This window comes from Antedon mediterranea, chromosome 3 (genome assembly GCF_964355755.1).
Source record: "Antedon mediterranea chromosome 3, ecAntMedi1.1, whole genome shotgun sequence".
NCBI classification, from domain to species: Eukaryota; Metazoa; Echinodermata; class Crinoidea; order Comatulida; family Antedonidae; genus Antedon; species Antedon mediterranea.
The window spans coordinates 14,827,383-14,849,798 of NC_092672.1; the positions used below are offsets into that span (position 1 = coordinate 14,827,383).

Sequence of the window (22,416 nt, forward strand, 5' to 3'; positions counted from 1 at the left end):
TGGACATAGCCCAAAGACACAAGTCACACACACCCACACAGCTACTACTAGAATATACAGGGGTTTAGAGACTAGTAATTAGGCCTAATAGTATCAATAGAAACTATAATTTTAACACGTAATTCTTTAGTAATAAACTATATTAAAAACACCATAAACTAAAGGCTGATTATTTCGACAATCCACACAAAACTCCGCTATTCTATTATGAAATCAGCGGGGATAGGCCTAGAATCGTACCGCACTTGTGTAATCACTTCTTGTTGCTATACGCTTGGGTGCACACGGAACAAGAAAATTTAACTGATGAATTATTCATGTTTATTTTGTGACGTTTCATGATGGGGTCCCCAACTTATGTACGAAAAAAAAAATCGCGGGCGGGCCAGACGTAATCTGATTATATATTGAATAAAGTCAAGCAAAGCGCTGGAGTGAATGAATACGAAAAGATTCAGTTAATTTACATTTAATTTATTCTTTTGACAGCATTTTACAAATATTGTAAAGGTTTTCTTAAAATTGCCTAGGAAAAAAGATCTGAGTTTTAAAAGAGCTAATTGGCATTGTTGCTTATATAACTTTCTATAATTTACGAAAAGTTAGTGTGTTATTTCTATTTTAGACGTTAATAAAGGCACAAATGGCGCGCCATAAAAAGACAAAAAAAAAAGACGTAGATTTGACCCGATTGTGATGCATGATGGGTGGATGGATGATGGCGGTGTGTCGTTAATGTCAATTTTGGCGGTTAATTAAAAATCGGTTTTCTTGATTCATTCAGAGAAAACCAATACAGGTAGGTCTAGGCTTAGTGTGTTCAAAGAAACCAATTAACTTATTTATAAAAGAACATCATATAAGGGCCTACCTAGGCTCTTGTTGTAGCCAGGCTAGGCCTAGCTAGCCTCTAGCAGGCCCTCTACTAGCCTAGCTAGTACTAGTAGTAGGCCTAGCCTAGGCTAGGCTAGCCGGGTGGGGAGCTGGTCAACCGAGTAGTGGGTCAACCCGTACCAAAACCGGCGCTACTGCAGTTTCGCACCACACCGTTATATCTTCGATTTCTCACCTAAATTTGTCTTTTTCACACTCACAACATAATATTATATAACATGTGTATACGATTCGACCACTTACGAAGTATTTTTTTTTAAATAACAATACTTTTCAAAACATTTTAAACAATACTGAACTCGATGTCAACACTGCGAAATGTTCGCCATCTTATATTTATCACTTAATTGCCAGAATGTATGCTTCATTTTCCCCCAAAAATGTAGAAACTATAGAGGCCAGTGTTATAAAATCCGATTACACATAATAATATAGGCCTATTTAGTTTTGAAAGGCAAGAAATATTTTCAGCTGGCGAAATAGAGGTTTAATTAACATTTCATTATTAATAATATTAGTATTATTATTCATATTAATAGGTCCTATCAATGTTTTATATACAGACTCATATCGTCGCCGTTTTGATATGTACAGTGAGCTAGCTGGTTCTTTATAAAAACCACTCTTACTTACTCTTAAAACATACATTGATTTCTGGCAATTTTCTGATTCTAAAATGGCCACAGTTCGATCGAGGTATTCGCGGAAATGGAGCTGTTTTGAAAGGCATTTTTTATTGTGATAAAGGTAATATAACGGTGGCTAAATTAAATCATGGAAACATGTTACATAATGGCCCAAAATTGTATGATGTGGGTGTGAGAAAAATATTAAGCGAGAAATCGAAGATTTAACAGTGTGGTGCGAAACTGCAGTAGCGCCCCAAAACCAACCCGTACACATGCCAACTCGTACCCAACTTGGCTAACCCATACCCAAATAATTGGTCAACTCGTACCCACTTTGGCTGGGTTAGATCCATCTCGGCTGCCGACAATCTCGGCCGCCGGATTAAAAATAAAAAGCCGAATTGTATGGCACGCCACCGATGCTTGTATTGTGAGTAATTAAAATTTAATGCAGCGCATACACACGTTTTCTACATGTATACTGATTAATAAATTCATTAATTAACTTTTAATTATTGTTTTAATAAATGCTTTTTTTCTAAATTTTTCAGATTAATAAATTAGTAGAGTAGTGATATAAATCAATATCAATATATTTTACTATTCGATTTATTTTATATCTAAAGCTGGCTAACTTTAAAAAAATATTATTTGTGATACCCCTAAAGGTGTCAGATGAAATCGGTCGCGATAAAATCAACATCCGGTATTCAGGGATGTAATTGTGCAGGGCGGAGCCGGGCGGGGCCGCCCTGCCTAAAAGCCTCCCGCCCAGTCTAAAGCTAATTTTAAGGCCTTCCGCCCAGCGTCAGACGTACCTGTCCGCCCACCCTAAATTCCTTTTTTTTTCGCGAAATATCGGGCATATTCTAGCTAACACAAGCTCACATCGCACAATGCAGCTAGCCTAGCACAAAACACACAGCTTTGAAAATCAACCAAGCAGAACTGTCATGTACTTAATGCTGATTGGACGGTACGCTCAAGTTCCACTTGAGTGAACATCACAACCTAGCAGCATGCAGCTTGCTAGCTTTGCATGCTGTGCGCGATTTTCTTATCTCCTCTGTATGAATGAATCATGGAGAATATTTAAAAAAAACGGCGAATTAAACTGTAGGCTAATCAACCGTTCCACGCCGACTGCTTTGTGGAGTAACTTCCCGACTACGTGTATTTATTAAAAAAACATTGAATTGAAACATACTATATATCTTGTACTGTTATTATTTTTTATTTTGTGAATTACCGTATATTTAGGTGTATAAGTCGCACTTTTGACACGCAAATTTGACCTCTAAATTAAGGGTGCGTCTTCTACACCGAACATAAATGCCTCACCACACAGATTGTACATAGGCCTAAGGCTAGGCCTAGCCGCTATCGTCACCTCGTTTGCTAGGCCTGAGTAGGCTAGGCCTAGCTAAAGTAACTAACTGACGTAACGGCAACCTGCTTCTGCCTAGTTTTCAAGGCATTTTAGCATGATGTTATACTAAAAATATGATGAAAGATTTGTTCATTATGGCGATTAAATTTCATTTGTAAACGTTTACGTCGTACGATTGGAATAGTATTTATTTATACAGTAGTTATACGCACGATCGCCGTACCCCCAGCGCAAGCCCTTGGCGGCCACATGGTGTACGGTATTCGACTAGTATATTCTCCAGGTGATTATAGCATAGACCTAGCGTACACACTTCTCGGATACATAGATACTAATCGAATACGATTGTCCGTGAAAACGTCTGCCCTCTCGAAATGATCGAGCGAGGCTAGCCCACATATACGTGTTACACACATGGTCATGCACTCGATGTTGAGGCTAGGCGCGGCCGAGCCTAGGTAAGAAAAAACCTAAATAAAGGACGCCGTTGCAGATATAACAAAATATATTATTACAATAATATTGATTACAATTTAAAAAAACATTGTTTTGATGAAATATAAGGTGCGTCTTATACACCGACGATATAAAAAATACCGATATTTTACTCTCAGAATAGGGGGTGCGTCTTATACACAGGTGCGACTTATACACCGAAATATACGGTACATCATTAGCGCGAGTATACTGTAGTATGGCTCGGATGATAGCCTAGATCATTCATCGCCCAGGCCGCAGACCTGGCGAAATGTACGTTCGTTCATGTAAGTACATCGTGATGTTTTTCTACGTGGTTGTTGTGCGGCATGAATATCAATAAGAGGTTTTTATCTTGAAAAAATATTCTCGGCTAAATCGAACAAATTTATTTAATTCATGCAAGCTAGCTAGGCCTAGGCGTTCTTCAGGGACAAGGTAACCACAAAGGCAGTTATGTTTAGGTCCAAATGGTAGGCCTACACTTACACTGCCAGTGTCAAAGCATGGAGGTATAAACCGGGAGGTACGTATAATTACGTCCATGGTAAAAGTAATGTTTTGCTTTATTAAAATCATTCACCTGAACAATGATAATATTATTAATAAAAAAAAATGTAAAAAATTACACATATAAACCATCATTAAAATGAGTCTTATAAAGGTCAATATAGCAAATTTTTTCAGGGGCCTTCGGCCGCTGAACCCCGACCGGGGGCCCTTGGCGGCCCCCTGGCCCCCAGCCTAAGTTCCTCGCTTCGCTCGCAAGCTTAGTAAAAACCACCCTCACAATTTTTTTTTCCACCCTCAACAATTCTTAGCTACAACCCTGGGTATTTTGTATGGAGCGCCTCTAGATAAGCTTTTTATCATATTAGTTACGTTTGATATCGGTCGCGTTTTATTTTGGTCACACTAATTTGTATATGGCGCATTAGATACATTTTTAATGAAAACACTCATTATGTTTTCAGTTAACTTTGAATATTAGAATTTCTAATAATAGGCCTACTATTTGACATTATTTTTAACCTCGATCGTTATTTTTTAAGTACAGTAAATATAAATATTATCTCATTATTTATAAATAATTTGTGTTTTCATTTTATCTTACAGGTTTTAATGAAGTGTAATGTGTTCTTTTAGAAAATCGTTTTAAAAATGTTTTGTTTTATTGAATATTGTGCAAGTTTTTGATTGGCATGCCACTGTTTAAAGTTTTGAAAATAATAAATAATAATGTAATAGTTAAACAAGTAGACGCGCCTATTGCGTATTTTTTAATCACAGTTAATTACGAAACTCGTTCTATACCAGCTTAGGGGTAGCTTAGGAGGTTTATGCAATAAAGGAAGATGATGCATGGATGATGATTTTTGCATTCGATATCTGCCACTTTGAAGTGAGCATGGTTTTGGGATAATAATAAAACATACAGATACTATGCCGTTATAAATCAATCTACTGGCCCTACAGTAGGACTATGATGTACAATTAATGATAGATGTGAGAATACTGTATGGATAATAAGGTGGAAACGATTCTCAAAGAGGTAATCTGTACTGATATTTAAACATTTAGATTTACGAACGGCGTATGAATGTGAGACACTAAGTTGCACTTACTTAATTATTTACATTAAATGATTATTATAAATGAAGAAATAAAAGATTTTTCAAATTAAAATCTATAGTATCGCCGACGTATATACGTAAATTATATATAAATCCTACTGTCAAATTATAGAAACAGTGCTCATATTTGGAACATGATCTCATAATCGCGTCGAGCATAGCTCATTGGATCGTTTCACAAAAACACATGCAAGAGGCCTCCTAGACGTTTCAAACGTATGGTTATTAGTAATAGACGTCATCTTTACCTGGCCATGGACAACGATCGTACGTGTTTTTTCCATGATTTGACACACTAACAAGTGCGTTTTTTTTTTAAAAGGGGAAACCCCGTCAGCAAAATAACGTATTGTTTCGGGAAACAGCTGCACGATCATAGAAGGCGCATCTCCAATATGGCTTATTCGGGGGTTTATTTCAGTAACTCGCATATAATGATCATTTTACTAAAAACTATTTTAAACATTAGAAATAAAATATACACGCGATGTGCCTCAACAATAATCATTATAAACTTAATATTAATTATCCTACATTACGGATATAAACAAAATAGAAATAAAAATAAGGTGATCGAATAGTACAGTTATGTTGTTAACGACACGGATATGATATAATCTGCCACAGTATGCATAAGTATAAAAATGGATACGCTGGCTTTACGGGCTATATTGTAAAAATTATTGTTTGTAAAAATTATTGTTTTAAAATAAATTGTTCTCTTTTACGTAATTGTTTGCATAATAAAAGACACAGACGTATATTCTCTATATAATATATTAAGTAATACAGTACATATAAATAGAGGTAAATTATTATATGCCAAATATAATATTATGCCTAATATAATATTTAAACGTGTTTAGAAATGGCCATTTTGAAAAGACAGTCCTTCTCCGAGACCTGTGAAATACAAAAAAAAAAAAATTAGTTTAATGATTGATAATAAATATTTATTAACCAAATAAAAAATATCCACATAAATAATCTAGTTCCTAAAAAATATCAATTAAATCTATATAAACGAAAAATGTATATCCTGCTCTAGGTCGTTTACATACTATCAAATCTTTATACAGTATTGCATAAAATAATTTACGTACGGTATTGCCGAGTCTTAATATCTCATTTACATACTATCAAATCTTTATACAGTATTGCATTAAATAATTTACGTACGGTATTGCCAAATCTTAATATCTCATTTACATACTATCGAATCTTTATGCAGTATTGCATTAATAATTTACGTACGGTATTGCCGAATCTTAATATCTCATTTACATACTATCGAATCTTTTTACAAACAGTATTGCATTAATAATTTACGTATGGTATTGCCGAATCTTTATATCTCATTTACATACTATCGAATCTTTCTACAGTATTGCATCTAAGATTACAAAACATTGAACTAGCGGCCGCTTTGGTTTGCGGCCGCTTCGACTGTAATTCCACGTCGTCACTATTACACTATCATAACAGGCACTTTTGGCGCTCCATACAATATCGCGTTCTGTAACCGGCGGCCGAGGTTGGTCAGCGGCCGAGATGGACCTAAGCCCTTTGGCTAACCTGTACCCAAACCAACCCATACCCATGCCAACTCGTACCTAAATATTTGGCTTACTCGTACCCAAGTATTTGGCTTACTCGTACCCATGTATTTGGCTTACTCGTAGCCATTATTTGGGTTACCCGTACCCATTTTTGGCTTACTCGTACCCATTATTTGGCCTACTCGTACCCAAGTTGAATAATTACTTGTTGTAATGATTTGATCGGCGCAAAACTAGTGGTATGCTTTTGCCGTATGAATATTTTTATATTTAAATAGTTTTTTTATTTTACAGGTCTCGGTGAAATGTGTGCTAATAAAAATGACCATTGATTTGATTGTAAACTTTGTTTAATTGGGCATATATTTGTTAACATTTATTTAAATGTAGTATGGCCACCCGAATATAAAATTTAGGATTTTTGTATCTTTCGTCATAGCTCATCACATTTAATAGAGCGCATCTCCACTTATCCGTTTTCCATTTTCACCCCGATTTTGATATTTTTTAAGTCAATGAACTATCTTTCGCATTAGTTAAAAATATTTAAATTTTTTTAATGTCATCATGTCTAAAAATGTAAATAACGTGGGTCACTTATTTTCATCTTTACAGTAAATTTCAATCTGTTATAGCTCGTCAGAATAAATCGTGATAATCATGATTAAAACATTTTCTGGAAGCTATTGGATTGTAGATACGAATTCATGTAAACATTTTGCCAATCGGATGTTGTGACGTCGTCATATGGCCAGTTGAATAAAAAAAGTTGTATTTTCATATTTTGCGTAATAGTTCATCACATTTAAAAGGGCGCGCATCTATATTTTACGTATTCAAATTTCTTCTACACGTTAATATGTGGTTGCTGAGATAATTTCATTCCGAAATTCCTATCTTAGTCTTTCATTTTGATACCGTTGCCATGTTAGAAATAGGAATAAACTGGGGGGTCCCGTAATTTCACCTATTCTACACTGTATGTAACATGTATACAGATTATACCATTTGCGCTGTATATACTATATGACACAAAATTGACAGAATTCAGCACTAACAGCATATGATATTCTTCAGTTCAGGTCATAATGCCATAATCTTTTCCCGTGTGCAAAATTCCAACGTATGACGTGCGCGTGGCGTTTGTAGTGGATAACTAACTCGTCAAAGTGACGAGTTCAAATCTAGTTATTATTTCTATTGTATTGGTATATTTAAAATTGGTTGAGTAAACAACGCCCTGTTTTAAGCAAAAAGCCTGCAGGGCTATTGGGTGGAATTTCTCGTAGATTTTGTGTTACGTGTTTTTGCTGACCGGGATTAACCTTTCATTATAAAAAACACGCATTTATAGGGCGTCAAAGTGTCGACTCTGTAATGACGTATGATCGTTTTCCATATATTTTTGTATTAATAATTCAGTGAAATGATCATATACAGTACGTACTATAAGGCAATTAAACATTTTGGCAAATTTTCTTCTATAACAGCTATGTGTTTTTGCTGACTGGGGATTCCTCTTTTATATAAAAAAAACGCATTTGTACGAGTCCATTTGTAGTGTCTCAAAAAATAGACAACGCAATGTGGCGTATGATCTTAAATTCTTCAATAAAATTATCTGTTTGTTTACGGTAATTAAACATTTTTGGTAGATGTTTCCTCAATAACTTACAGCTACGTGTTTTTGCTGACGAGGTATTCCCTTTAAAAAAAAAATACATTCTATAATGTGTCAAATAAGACAAATAAATGAACTACGATCGTTTTTCCATGGCAACGGATTTCGTCTTATTTACTAAAATAATATAAACGTTCTGAAAGCATACCTACATGTGTCTGAGTTCTTGCGTATCTGTCCGCGATAAGCTGATTTTTTTAAAGTTTTTGTAGTATTTATTTCGGTTTTTAGTCATAATAATACAGTAATAATCATTATAAAATGAAAACGTAATAACAGCAAATGTTGTCGTTTGTAATTAAATGTTAAATTATTGGAGGTTACCTTTTATTATTATTCTCATATCCGTCATTGTATACAAGGGGATTTGTTTTATAAACAGCAATAATCTACTTAGATTCAGTATTCTAAAATGCTCACTTAGCAGCAATGAGGCTGGTATCCACTTAAATAGTTTCATGATTTTAAAATACAAGTGACTACTTAAAAATGTATTAAATATTTTCGAAATGTTAAAACAGTTTAATATTTTCCAAAACTTGCAAAACAAAACAACAACAACCATTTTTAAAACCATTTTAAAAAAGCACATTACTTCATTATCTGTTAAATAAAATGAAAATACAAATTATGTATAAAAGATATTCATGTTTACTTTTAATAATTCAAGTTTTCATCATCACAGACTAGTGGGTATTTCAGTGTACTACTATTCGTAGTAAATAATAGATTAAAAACTATTCATAAATGAAAAAAAAATAGAATGCAGCACAGCCGACAACTGACATCTTCCATGTAAAACAGCGCCCTCAAGTATTAACTTGACCAAATACGACGTACCCAAATACGATGAAAGTTGTGCTTTTTTCATACGAGTGTGTACATATTATTATACTTTTTAGGTCAATAGTTTTTGCCATTATAATATCAAACATATGATTGTTATCTAAAAGTGTAATAAAACTGGGTTTAAATGTAATATAAATATACTTTAAATAGCATTAAACTTGGGTAGGAGCCAGCCAATGATGGGTACGGGTCAGCCAATGATGGGTACGGGGCAGCCAAAATTTTGGGTACGAGTAAGCCAAAATTTGGGTACGGGTTGACCTGTATTCGGCTAGCCTAGTAGGCTCTAGGCATAGCCATAGGTAGGCGAGGCCTAGTAAAGGCTAGGCCTATTATCTAGCTAGTAGGGCCTAGGCTAGACTAAACCTAACCTACTGTACTAGCTAGGCCTAGTAGACGCTAGTTTCCTTTCGCAACTGTCTTTTATTTATTTTGATTGACTCCAAATTTGTTAAAGTAGGCCTACTACTAGGCTAGGGCTTAGGCTTAACTTATCATAAATACCTAGCCTACCCTACCACACCTTAGAATTATCGCAGTGGGTAAAGATATGGTACCGTATCCTAACTTTTGTTTGCTAAATGTACGGTTATGTCATAATCAGCCAATGGGGTGGTGGTACGTGTGTGATGTCATTGTATTAGGACTTAGGATTTGTTTTATCGCGAAAACAGTGATCAACCGCTTAACATTTTCTTTATGCTTTATTTATCGCTATCACCGTCGCATGTGACAAAAACTAAATGTAGCCTACGTCTGTTGTTATTGAAAAGCCAAAACATGTTGATTTTAATTCTAGAATACAGAAAACCGTTTCAAAAGAGGCCTACTACGTACTACATTATAACCTATAGCCTCATTATATGAGTTTGTTTGTGTAGGTAGGGAAAGCGGTGCCAGAATGTGAGCGCTGATTTCTGTGACTCAGCCCTGGGGCTACTGCGTGCCTAAATCATAGTATTTGAGGGCCCCTTTATTATCCGCATTTGCTTGTTTATGGTCACCATCTGTAAACCAAGTTTAATAAAAAAAAAATATAGGCCTAAATAGGCCATTTGGAATAAAAATAAAACCCTCATAATAGTAACTATGGACAAATGAACTAGACGCAACACAATTTCCAACATTGAATTATATTTACAGTACTTCTAATTTGGCTATCAACATATCAGATTATAATACTACTACTGTATGTTGTATAATGAAATAATATTTGAGATTGAGTGCATGATTTAAACGCTTTATTTATGTCCACTAACTACAGCATTAACGTTGTCACCCGTTGTTAAACTTCTGGATTCACAGAATGAGCGCAGTGATGCTCTGATTTAGGGTCGCTTGATATCCTTAGCACATTATTAGTGGTAACATGTTTTACAGAATTTTTTGACAAAATATATTGAAATTAAATGTGTATTTCAATAGATGAATTCAAGATAGTTGCATTCCACCGAGTCTTTAACCCTCTATTATAGTTGCTCTTTTGGCACTCCATAGAAACTAAAATATTGAAATTTGAGTATGGGAAATTCGCGAACAGTATGCGTGAAACACGTCTGTAAAATCTTTTTCTGTGATTCTCCTTAATAAAAGTTCTTACAGAGGCACCACTACATCCAGACCATGTATACCATGATCAGAAAATGATTTGTTGAATGTAAATTTATTTTCAACGGGTGTTCACACAAAACGATGAATTCTAATCAGATTGGACATTATGTTTTGTGTTAAATTGGGAACAATTTTGTTTTAAGTAGTACCACTGCTAGGTAAAATATAGTTTTATGTCTGAGTAAATGTGTTAATTGTTTGCCATGTTTATTTTAAAAGAGTTATTACTATATTTGTAAGTAAATCATGATACAAATTACTTTTTAAAAGTTCTATTAAATAAATAATTTATAATCCAAGAAATCTAATAGATTAGTAAACACTGCCCTAAACAAGGTTTTATGAAAACATTTTTATGCCCTTAAATTAATATAAGGATCTGCTACTTTAATTTACAGTAGGTACATTTCAAATAAATTAAAGACAAAATGAATACTATGTTGTGTCAATTATAGCCGGCTAACCCAGAGCATTCATATTCTGCTTTTATCAATCCGCCCCAGCTGTTGACTTTGATTGTTTTTGTGTTACTGTATATACTGTACATCATTTTATTACAATTCTGGATTTTTTTTTTAGACCTCTGTGTATGATGATAAAGGCAACTTGTGTTATTTGTCAGGAATTTTTTCAAACAGATCAGTGCATTTATTCAACAACCTGTGGACATGTCTTTCATGAAGTTTGGTAAGATACTGTAAAAAGGGTCACATTAATCACATTAATGATTTGACTGTTAAAATGCTGACCTTAAATGAAATGGTTTACACAACTTTAAAAAAATGCATTTTAATACCAATTTGAATTAGAATGTTTCTTTTAAAGACTTAATTAATTATTTTATATTTCACCAGCTTGTTGAAATGGATTCAAACATCACCAACTTGTCCTCATTGTCGTCAAACAGCTAGACTTAAAAACATTGTCCGCCTTTTCTTTGAAACTGATAATGATGATGATGATGATACTTTGGACCCAACAAAATTAAAGGTAATAAAATTTACCATTTTGGTATAAAAATCTGTAAGAATGATATTTCTATGGATACAAAATTGAGTGTAATGACTTTTTTCCAATGTATATTAACTGCATTTTTTGATTTAGGATGAATTGGACCACGTCAATGCAGAACTAGCTAATTTCAACAAATTGAAATCTGATTTAGAAACAGATAAAAAGAATTTGAATGCAAAAGTTAAGAAACTAAGCTCTGATATAAAATCTATAACCAAAGAGCTTCAAGTGGAACAAACTACAAACCAAGCATTAAGAGTAAGTACACACTTACTTACGGCCATACTGCGTTGAAACACCGGTTCTCGTCAGATCACCGAAGTTAAGCAACGTTGGGCCCGGTTGCGTTCTGGATGGGAGACCATCTAGAAATCGTGACGGGTGCTGTATATACTGGAGAGTGATGGTGTAATGGTAATATCGGACTAGCATGTGATAGGCATGGGTTCGAGGTTATCTGTACCATACTAATTGCATCCTTAGGCAAGATGCTTTACTCTCATTGCCTAATCTGGTAGGCGCTGCACTGCTGGCTGCCGTGGGTCCGTGGAGGGCCTAATCCGAATTTCCTCACTGAGGACAAATATTAATACAAAATACAAAAAATACTTATCCCGGTGTAAAGATCCCATCATATTTGCTTACGATATCAATTCTGATTCAACTACTTGGTGTATACTATAAATCAACAGTAAATTAACATTCCACTCTCATCTAGATTATGTTTGTAGTAAGGCAATCAAACTCCTTGGTTTTGTTTCAAGATGTAGAAAGCAATGGTTTGGATGGCAATGCTAAATCTTTACAAGGCACTGATATGGCCTCTGTCCCTCATCTGTTAATAGTTGGGTTCATATCGAACTTAGGGCGAGATAAGTACTGATCTAGTTAAATTTTACGAGAGCGGTAATTCGATTAAATTCATTAAATTGCGTTCGACGGCTCATGTTAGGGCGAGATAACTTAAGCATCACATGCTCGCGACCCCGCCGACACAAACAGGAAGTACAGTTGAACAGGTTAGGGCACTTTATTGTGGGCTATTCCTTGTGTGTATACGCACCCATTCTACCACCTTCTTCTTTTTCGAGTACTGCTTAACGATCCGTCGACACAATGCTTCCTCAGTTATTATTATTATTATCGGGGTTTTTTACCTATATTTTTACAAATGATTAATGACGACACTGAACTAGATGAAGGTACTGCTTTGCTGCTGTTTGCGTTAGTTGTTGAGTTCGTTTCTCGCTGCATGGAATCCCAGCGAATGATGCGATAACGACGACGGCTCAGATACCTACGATATGCCGAGGAACAGCGCGAACTTGGGGAGATCATGCAATGTTTCTTTTACATACAAGCCTAGATGTAACATTTTTTGTCTTCGCTTTTACTTTTTCGGACATGATGAATGCGGTACAGATGTATTGAAATAAGTTTTAAAATAGTAATATGACAGATCGTCGCTCTCGGTTAACATGTGGTTCAGAAATAAAGCTAATTTGTTGATGTTTATGTGTCAAAGTTGAAATTTGCTTTAATCTGATTGGTGTATTGGTGACCTCCAATTCTGAATGCCTCATGCTGTGTTAATTACCTTAATCGTTTTCTAGCTTTACCAGTGGATTTACTATTCCGTCGAGGCGATGGCCTTGACTGATCGTAGTCGAGGAAATTCCTCCATCTCGCCCTAATAATACGTTCACATCGAAGTTATGGCGACATCAACTCGTTAATCTAGTAAATTTATCTCGCCCTAAGTTCGATATGAACGGGCGTACATTGGAAAGTCGTTGATATGTCCTCCAATGTTTAACCATAGTCAATCAAGCGCTTGCAGTATTTGATTGACAGCAATGTAGTGTAAATGGGCGTAACTCAAGTTAATTTTTGCAGTTTTTCAGTCTGTGTTAAATGGCCTTTGAGTTCAATTCATCCTCCTCTCCCAATTGATAATGTAAAAAATGGGTATAATAAAGCATTGTTATATTATCATTGAAGTAAAATACTACACATTTATAACAATTGGGCTGATTTTAAGTTGTAATATTGATGTCCAGAAATTTACATTTGTTTCAGAAACAACTAAAATATTTAAGTATCCAAGGAGATGAAGCTAAAGAAGCAAAGAAAACTGCAACAGTTCTTAAGGAAAAGTTAACACATTTTGAAAGGTATTGTACTGTCTTTTTTCCTCCTTTTCATGCTGTTACTAGATATATTCAACAGCGGCAATTACAGGATAGATAAACTATTTTGCATTTTGTTCTTAACTAAGTCTCATTTGAGACTTAGAGAGTGAAATACTGTGAGTACTTAAAAAATTATTGTGTATGAAATGCATAAGAGAGGAATGTATCAAATCATTTCATAGAAGTAGTTACATAATTCTTGAACAGGATGTGAGTGAACATGCAATATTGGAAATCTAAAATGGAACCTTAAATTAATAACCGTGTGAAAAAAGTAAATTGGCAGCAACAACAGGACAAATTTTTGATAACTTTTGATCAAAATGAGAATCTTTCCCAGCGGTACGTCAAAGATGCCCGATATGGTGCAAATTTGTGGTCTATACATCCTACAGCCTGGTGAATAACTCGATGTAACTTAGTATACAGTGGTTGCAGTGATTGCCATGTCTATAAACACAAATAAGAAAATAGCTGTATAGTGTGGTATGGTTTGTTAAGATGTAGCCTCATATATTTGCCTAATTGAACATACAAGACATAGGTCTATTTTTTATTTATACTGTATGCCATTAAATATAAACCTTCGTACATGAGAAAATGGTGGCGGTTTCATCGCTGTTGGTTGTCAACTAAATAAAAAAATAAATAAAATCCATTGCACAGGGGTGTCAATATTGATTTTAAAAGGGAATTCCCAGAAGTTATCGGTTAAAAAAACTGTTTTTTTACTGGTTTGCTTTTTCTAAAATCAGGTCTATTTTTTTACCCAACATAGCTAGACATTTTCAAAAGTGCAATTTCCAGCAACCTATTCCCAATCATGATGAGGTTTTGCAGACTCTTGTACAGTATACTTTATTTTTAAGATTGCCTAAAGCTTTTATGTTATTTTAGGCTTAAAAAAGTCTTGACTGCAAATTCAGAGGCAGTGTCACAAATGATGGAAGAACATGGAGACAAATCAAACGCTTGTAGAGATTTAGCTACATACTGTGTTTCACTTAAAAGGTAAGTAGTGTGTTGAGAATAGGATTTTAGACAATTTTCCAACATGTTTAAATTTCCTTATCTCATGTACTATATTGACTGTTGGTTCGGCCAATTATATGAATTTTTCTTTTTCTATTTTATTATTCATTTATTTGTAGTTTGAGAGTAAGAAACATGAAATTTTGTTATATTGATTAGGTTCACTTTTTAGTTCCTGCCTCTTTATTTACAGTATGTCTTGTATGTACTGTATTTACAGTATGTCTTGTATGTACTGTATTTACAGTATGTCTTGTATGTACTGTATTTACAGTATGTCTTGTATGTACTGTATTTACAGTATGTCTTGTATGTACTGTATTTACAGTATGTCTTGTATGTACTGTATTTACAGTATGTCTTGTATGTACTGTATTTACAGTATGTCTTGTATGTACTGTATTTACAGTATGTCTTGTATGTACGGTATTTACAGTATGTCTTGTATGTACTGTATTTACAGTATGTCTTGTATGTACTGTATTTACAGTATGTCTTGTATGTACTGTATTTACAGTATGTCTTGTATGTACTGTATTTACAGTATGTCTTGTATGTACTGTATATGTCTTGTATGTACTGTATTTACAGTATGTCTTGTATGTACTGTATTTACAGTATGTCTTGTATGTACTGTATATGTCTTGTATGTACTGTATTTACAGTATGTCTTGTATGTACTGTATTTACAGTATGTCTTGTATGTACTGTATTTACAGTATGTCTTGTATGTACTGTATTTACAGTATGTCTTGTATGTACTGTATTTACAGTATGTCTTGTATGTACTGTATTTAGTTTTTGGCAATAAATAATAATATTAAATCAATAATGTACAGTATGGTTTTCCAGATGATATTGTTACTCAGTTTTGTGCTCCAAGACTTGGTAAATATCTTCATAATATTGAGCTTTCACAATGGAACGGTAGACGAAAGGAGACAGTAAATTAGGCTGCAGGCAAAGACAGTCGTGACAATGAATGAAACGGAGTGTACTAGGTCTATATGCATACACAGTTTATTCTTTTGTATAAATTATCTCCTTTCAGTTCCCATCCCGATGTGAAAGCTATTTACCTCCGCAGTATTTGTAATCGATCGCGTTTGTTTGTTAGCAGGATTACTCAAAAAGTTATTGCAGGATCTTTACGAAAATGAAAATACAGATAGATTTGTGATCAAAGACCACTCCATTACATTTTAGAGGCAATCCAGACCAGGGTCCCAATTCTGGACCATTTTTTTAGTATTATTTTCAGACTTGCTTGTGTTAAAAATAAAAGATAGAGAATTTTACAATAAATTTGCAGTCTACGATTTAATGTGATCATATCTTCACAAGTATGTATCATAATTAAACCAAATGTTAGTACTAATAAATTTCAGGTCATAGTTCATCATATGGAAATAAAATTACATGCGTAGCGCATATAACGCATGCGTACGATTTCTGTTTAATTGCAACCTTTGTTTAGTAATTTCATTATATTTTATTCAAATTAAAATTGACAGACTACGCACATGTAGGCTAAAAAATGATGAAAATATGCCTATTTTAAAAATGAATATAGATTGTCAGAATGCTCGGGCAATTTTATTTTCTTAAAGTGTATGTATCATATTTATGATTTATTATGAAAATAAGAGAAAAAAAGTTGATTACGTCATCATTAATTGCATATTAAATTAAACAAATTTAATTTTGACAATCAAACTACAACATTTTTTTGGACCGAAATAACAAACTTAACATTAACCATCTTCTTTAAAATGTTTATATATTAACGTTGAAAGTATATACTTTGACAGTTCGTCATTTTTTTAAATGCTAATAGTCATCAAAGTAAACAATTATGATTCATTGCAGTACTGTATGTACTGCATAGTAAATACGCCGAAGATTCTTTCTTAAACTTTTATTCAGGTGTGTATGTGGTTCGGTGGTCTGTGATCGCGTCTATAGCACTCGAGGTATCGAGATCGAGTCTCACATTTTTTATATTTGTATTGTTTGTTCAATTTTATTTCTTAGTGTATAAATTATACGCCTGATTTATAATGAAATCTAGAGAAACTTATGTCTTTATTATTATGGAACAAGGGTAGCTTATGACATATACACGCAGGGATCTTTGATCGGGTTGTTTTTATGCAAGTGGCTAAATGTGCAGTGATTTCGGCTATTGTATTTGCGCTACAAAGATCCTATCTTTCTGATATATTATAAATAATTAAAGATCATGACAAAATCAATATATCTTTTAAAAAATAAATTATCATTATTTAAATCAATGCATATAAACTATAATTCGTCATAGTGACGAATTAAATCTAGTTTGTGATTTGTAATTTAAAAACATAATTTGATTTAATGTACAGGTTTTTTGATAACAGAAGATTCAAAAACCATATTTCTTTTCAAATTCACTTGTTTATTTTTGCCGTTGTTCTATTGTTATTTTAGTCAACTGAAACTATTGTCAGATGAAGGGCTGGTTATATGTATAACCAATAAACTAAACTCGCATACACATGGCTGTAGTGAAATTAACCTAATCACACACAGCATTAGGACACATGTTTTCTGGAGAAATCTTATGTAGGAGAATTTTACAGTAGGCGGAGGTATACACTCTTGGATTCTAATTATTATTGAGACTTCTAAAACTATATTAATTATTATAGTTTTTTCTATAAATTTATCAGGGAATTTGAGAATGCAAAGTTGAACAAATTACATTTAAGAGATGAACTTTCAGCAACAAAGAAAGAACTGTCTGCAAAAACAAAACAGGTGGGATATATGAATTTTATATCAATAACTTTACACAATATAATAGTATAGTTTTTATTAAAAAGTATGAAAGTGATATTTTAGGTACTCTGGCTCATTATTTTACATTGTTTTGTTTTTGTTAAATGATATATATATAAAATTAAGGTTTTTAACCAAAAAAATAAAACAGCTGCTTTAGCCATTTTGGTGATGACATGGTAAAATAGATTTTGACGAGAGGAAAAAGTCCAACTAAAATGTCCACTTGTCGATCTCCAAGCATTTATTTTGTTCGTTATCATGTTGTTTACTTCAAGCTCCATCAACTTTGTCGTCGTCAACTATTGGGGAAATATTAGTAGTTAGGTAACTGTTTTATTATAGGTGGTTGGGATTTGAGATTCAGTTTCAGGTTTTGATCGCATATTTCGTCCTAACGACCTTCGTTGAAGACCACAACCACTATTTTCTGTGCGGCCTGTCAATTTAAAATATTTTTACCATTATATATGTTTCATAAATATTTAATTTTGACTAAAGACCGATTCATTTGGCTAAATGGAAAATTTGGACTTTTTGGATAGATAAACTGATTTGACTAAAACAAATAATTTGACTTTGGCCAAATGGCTAAACAAAATGAAATGTTAGTGCTACCCCAGGCCTGTGTATGCTAGTTATGCTCTGGGCAGTTTGAATTGAGAGAGCGGAAAAGGAAAGGTGGCTGATATGAACTATTTAAGTAAAGTTGCCAAAATAAGATCAAATTTAAAATAGAGGCGATTGAACTTTTTAACCGATTCTTATGACAAAAACAAAGCTCAACTAACTTTATCTCCAAAATAGACCCTTGCTGAAACCTGCTTCAGAAAACACTGAGCCATCATGAAAAAAATTGAATAAGTAATTATAGTAGTAATTATAGTCCTCGCATATCACACATAAAAATGATTTGTTTTTTTTTATTACACAAACAGTTAAATGATTACAAAATAGGAACATTAAACAACCAGAAACAGATACAGTTATTAGAAGAAGAGGTGAGCTGTTTAGAAAAAGATAAAGAGAATTTAAAGAGGAAGATTCAAGTGCTACAACAGTCTGTGAATTCACCAAGTGGATCTAAAGGCGTTATATCAAGACTGCTTTTTGAAAGGTGAAGCATTTCAATCGGTGTAATCAATATCCATTACACAATTATTGTGTATAATTCAATTTAGCTGAACATCAAGTTTTTGTTTTAAATTTTAAATCTTTTATGGCTTTTTAATTAGTCCGGCACCATTCAGCATGAAAGCCCCAAAACTTCAAGACCCAGGGGATTGGAGTGGAGATACAAGCATAGACCTTCCTTCACAACCGGGTAATCCAATGACACCAGACTTTGTAAAGCCTAGTTTGAATATTGCAACCCAGAAAGAATGTAAAGAATTTGGTATTCCATTCATCAAGACTACGTCAATAGCAAATAGTCAGAAGGTAACATCTTTTTTTTATTTAGTTTTTAGAAAATTTGTTTAATGAAAGGTTAGTTTAACTATATTGAAAGGGTACGATTTATTTTATAAACATCAGTATGGTTTTAGAAAGAAATATAGTCAAAATTATCTTTAAAATCTCAAAATAATCTCCAACATCACATAGCCTATGTAAATACGTGAACGTGATTGGTTGAAACTGCATCACATGACTACCGCTGCGAGGATCGTATATATCCTCGAGTACGATGATATTGACTGAGTAATTTTCGCGTAATTATCGTGTCCCTGTCATTAAAATATAAAATCCAGCAAATTCTCGAGTATGGTGATATTGACTGTGTAATTTTCGTGTGGCCACACAAAAGTCATCTACTGGGTCTTGAACTCGCGATTAAATTGTCACTCCATCACAAGACAACGCTTCATGTAAACGACCTAGGCCTAGGTAAATATTTTATTGCCAAGGAATCATTAATTATCTGTATATTATTCTTTACAAGGTAAGGTGAATGCAACTAGGCTAGGTAGGAGACGGGCTTATTACGGAGGCCTAGCTACACCCGACCCAGAAGTAGATATTCAACTTGTTGGCTATGTAATATAACAGATATCGCCTTTTATATCGCTAAAATATAAGATTTTACAACCCCTTGGGAATGATATTTTGTTCGAGGGAATAGATCATACACTGCCATTGTTCTATAAACTTAAAATTCTTGATATTTATAAATTAAACGAATTTTATGTTCTTAAATTTCTATATTTATCACAACCGAATACCACATTCTATTACTGATTACTTACAAACTATTGATAATTCGTATAATACCAGATTAAATAAAACTGTTAATTTAACAAGAGATATCCCGTTTAGAAAAAAATTTGTTGTTAAACGAAATTTATTTAATAAAAGAGTTCCACCTTATCACATTTAAAAAATTTGTATTATTTGCTATTTATTTATAGTTATCTTATTTTTCTTCATATTAAATAAGTTAAATTAATTATTTCAACATAATATGGCATATTTCTTAATTATACTATTTCTTATGCAACTTGGTGTTAAGCTTTGATTAGTTTCTTTTAACTAAATCTTATCACTTTTTGTCAATGTTATGTTTGTGTTGTTTTTGTTGGCAATAAAAATCAGTATAGTATACAATTTGAGGCCGTTTTAATCAGATTTTGGGTTGCCAACTTGAAAGCATACTTATATTATTTTGCTGCGGGCTATCTCTGTTTTACAATAATTGTTTTTAATTGCTAAATCTCGATTATAATCATTAAAAGATACAAAAAATAGGATTTTACTCTGTAATTGTTTACTCTTTATTGTTAATGCATTGCTTGATGGCCATGAATAGAACAATTCAATCTCTGTTATCAAGCTTCAATTCCACCAGGTTCTTCTGTATGCAATAAAAAAAACTTGATTTTATTTTTTCAGAGTGCACTGCAGTTGGTAGTTTGCTTACCATTTCAGTTTAAATAATTATATTGATTCCTTATATAGTTCTAGCAATACCCTTTAAAATTCGGGGAAAAACCATGACAACAAAATACCCAAAATGTGAATAACACTATATGTCACTTGACCCTTACTTTAGACAACTTCTCTAAGATTGCGGAATTAATCTCTTCGAAATAAAAATAAATTGATCACATAAAGTAATTAATTTCTCTGAAATAGCAGAGACAGAAAAAATGAATATAATACGAATTACATTGTTCTTTTAACAGAGGAAGAAGAGTGAAGAAGAGAACATGATTGCAGTTCTACGTACTTCAAGTTTATTCAATAACTCCAGGAGTCTTGGTGATAGTAAACACAAAGGATATAATGGTTTAGGTGGACATCATACAGTATTCACTTCTGTATCCTTTTATGTAGTGTTTAGAGCTTCAATATTTACTTCTGCATTGTTTTATCTTACACTGGCCTTAGATTTTAATATATTTTTCTCACAAATGGAAAATATAAATTATGTATATATATTCAGTTGAAGCTAATAACATCTCCTTAACTAAAATTACAAGAAAAAAAAATCTCAACAGAATTTGTCAAGACCATCTAAAAGGGTGAAAACTGGCAAAGAACCTCCTTTACCAACATTACACAAGTTCATGTCCTGATATATAATGTAGTCATATCAATCCTGATGTAGTTACAGCTGTCGATCCAGTTTATATAGAAACAGAAACAACATTTACACTTGCTTCTAATGTGATGATGTCTGAGAATCTGCCATTCTATATATAAGCAGAAACTCAATAGTATATTGATGGCACAAAAAAGAATCCTATGTATAGTATATAGTTTTTCAGTGCCATTATATTTATATTGTATTTAAACCATGTTTTATATTTTAATACTGTAGCTTGGAAATAAATTTTTAAAAGGTCAGTCTTTTGAAGTGGTTTTATCTTATTATTTTTTTTATTTGACTGGCAGCAGAGGAAACCTCTAAATGGCATCCTGTTCTCAATTGTTGGCACCTTGCTTTTTAATTTATATATTAATTACCTTACATCTGTTTTAAAGTTTTCACAATCGCTTAAGTTGTTCATCTCCTCTTCAGATGGGCTGATACAGTACAGAGAGTTTCTAATTAGGGCCTGTTCAGACTACGGAGTTATGCTTTCGTGTTGTACGCGGCGTACACGTCCATAGGTCTGAACCAGGAAAAGATTAGTGGAAGCCACCTCGTACGACACTGATATTTCGTACGCTACGAAAGCTCAAGGTATGAGTTTAGTGGACGTCGCTTACAATACGAAAGTCACGCATCGATGAATATGACCTAGGTTAGATATCTAGCCAATCAAATTACAATATTCGCCACATCACATCGTGACATGTGCTCCTCATCGTATAGTCAAGCTGATCCATTTGTTGTGATCGGTGAACGTGCGAAAAAATCATACCTTTTGTTGTTACACTATACAGTATTATTAATATTATTATATTAATTAATTTTAAATGTCATCGAAGCGTGCGCATTGGCGAGAAACCGAAGTAAAATACCTTATTTCATTGTGGGGAAGCCCTGAAAGTGAAAAACTGGCCTAAAAGCACCGACAACAAGATGTCTGTGTTCAACGAGATGGCGGACACGTTAGCAGATGGGCCATCCTCATAAAGAAGGATTTAATATCCAAACGAAATTTAAGGGGTCATATAAAGCGGCGAAAGAC

At 33.5% G+C, this 22,416-nt stretch overlaps 1 protein-coding gene across 1 annotated transcript; it reads left to right on the top strand.

Annotated features, from left to right (window-relative positions):
• The first annotated feature begins 683 nt into the window (after positions 1–683).
• On the top strand, positions 684–21,827 carry LOC140044954 (E3 ubiquitin-protein ligase TRAIP-like). The gene is made up of 11 exons (XM_072089673.1): positions 684–799; positions 11,304–11,411; positions 11,579–11,714; positions 11,829–11,996; positions 13,818–13,912; positions 14,828–14,941; positions 17,671–17,758; positions 18,718–18,896; positions 19,015–19,219; positions 20,962–21,096; positions 21,259–21,827. The coding sequence occupies exons 2-11, from the start codon at positions 11,314–11,316 to the stop codon at positions 21,352–21,354; spliced, it is 1,314 nt and encodes a 437-aa protein (XP_071945774.1). The 5' UTR covers positions 684–799; positions 11,304–11,313; the 3' UTR covers positions 21,355–21,827.
• The last annotated feature ends 589 nt before the right edge of the window (positions 21,828–22,416 follow it).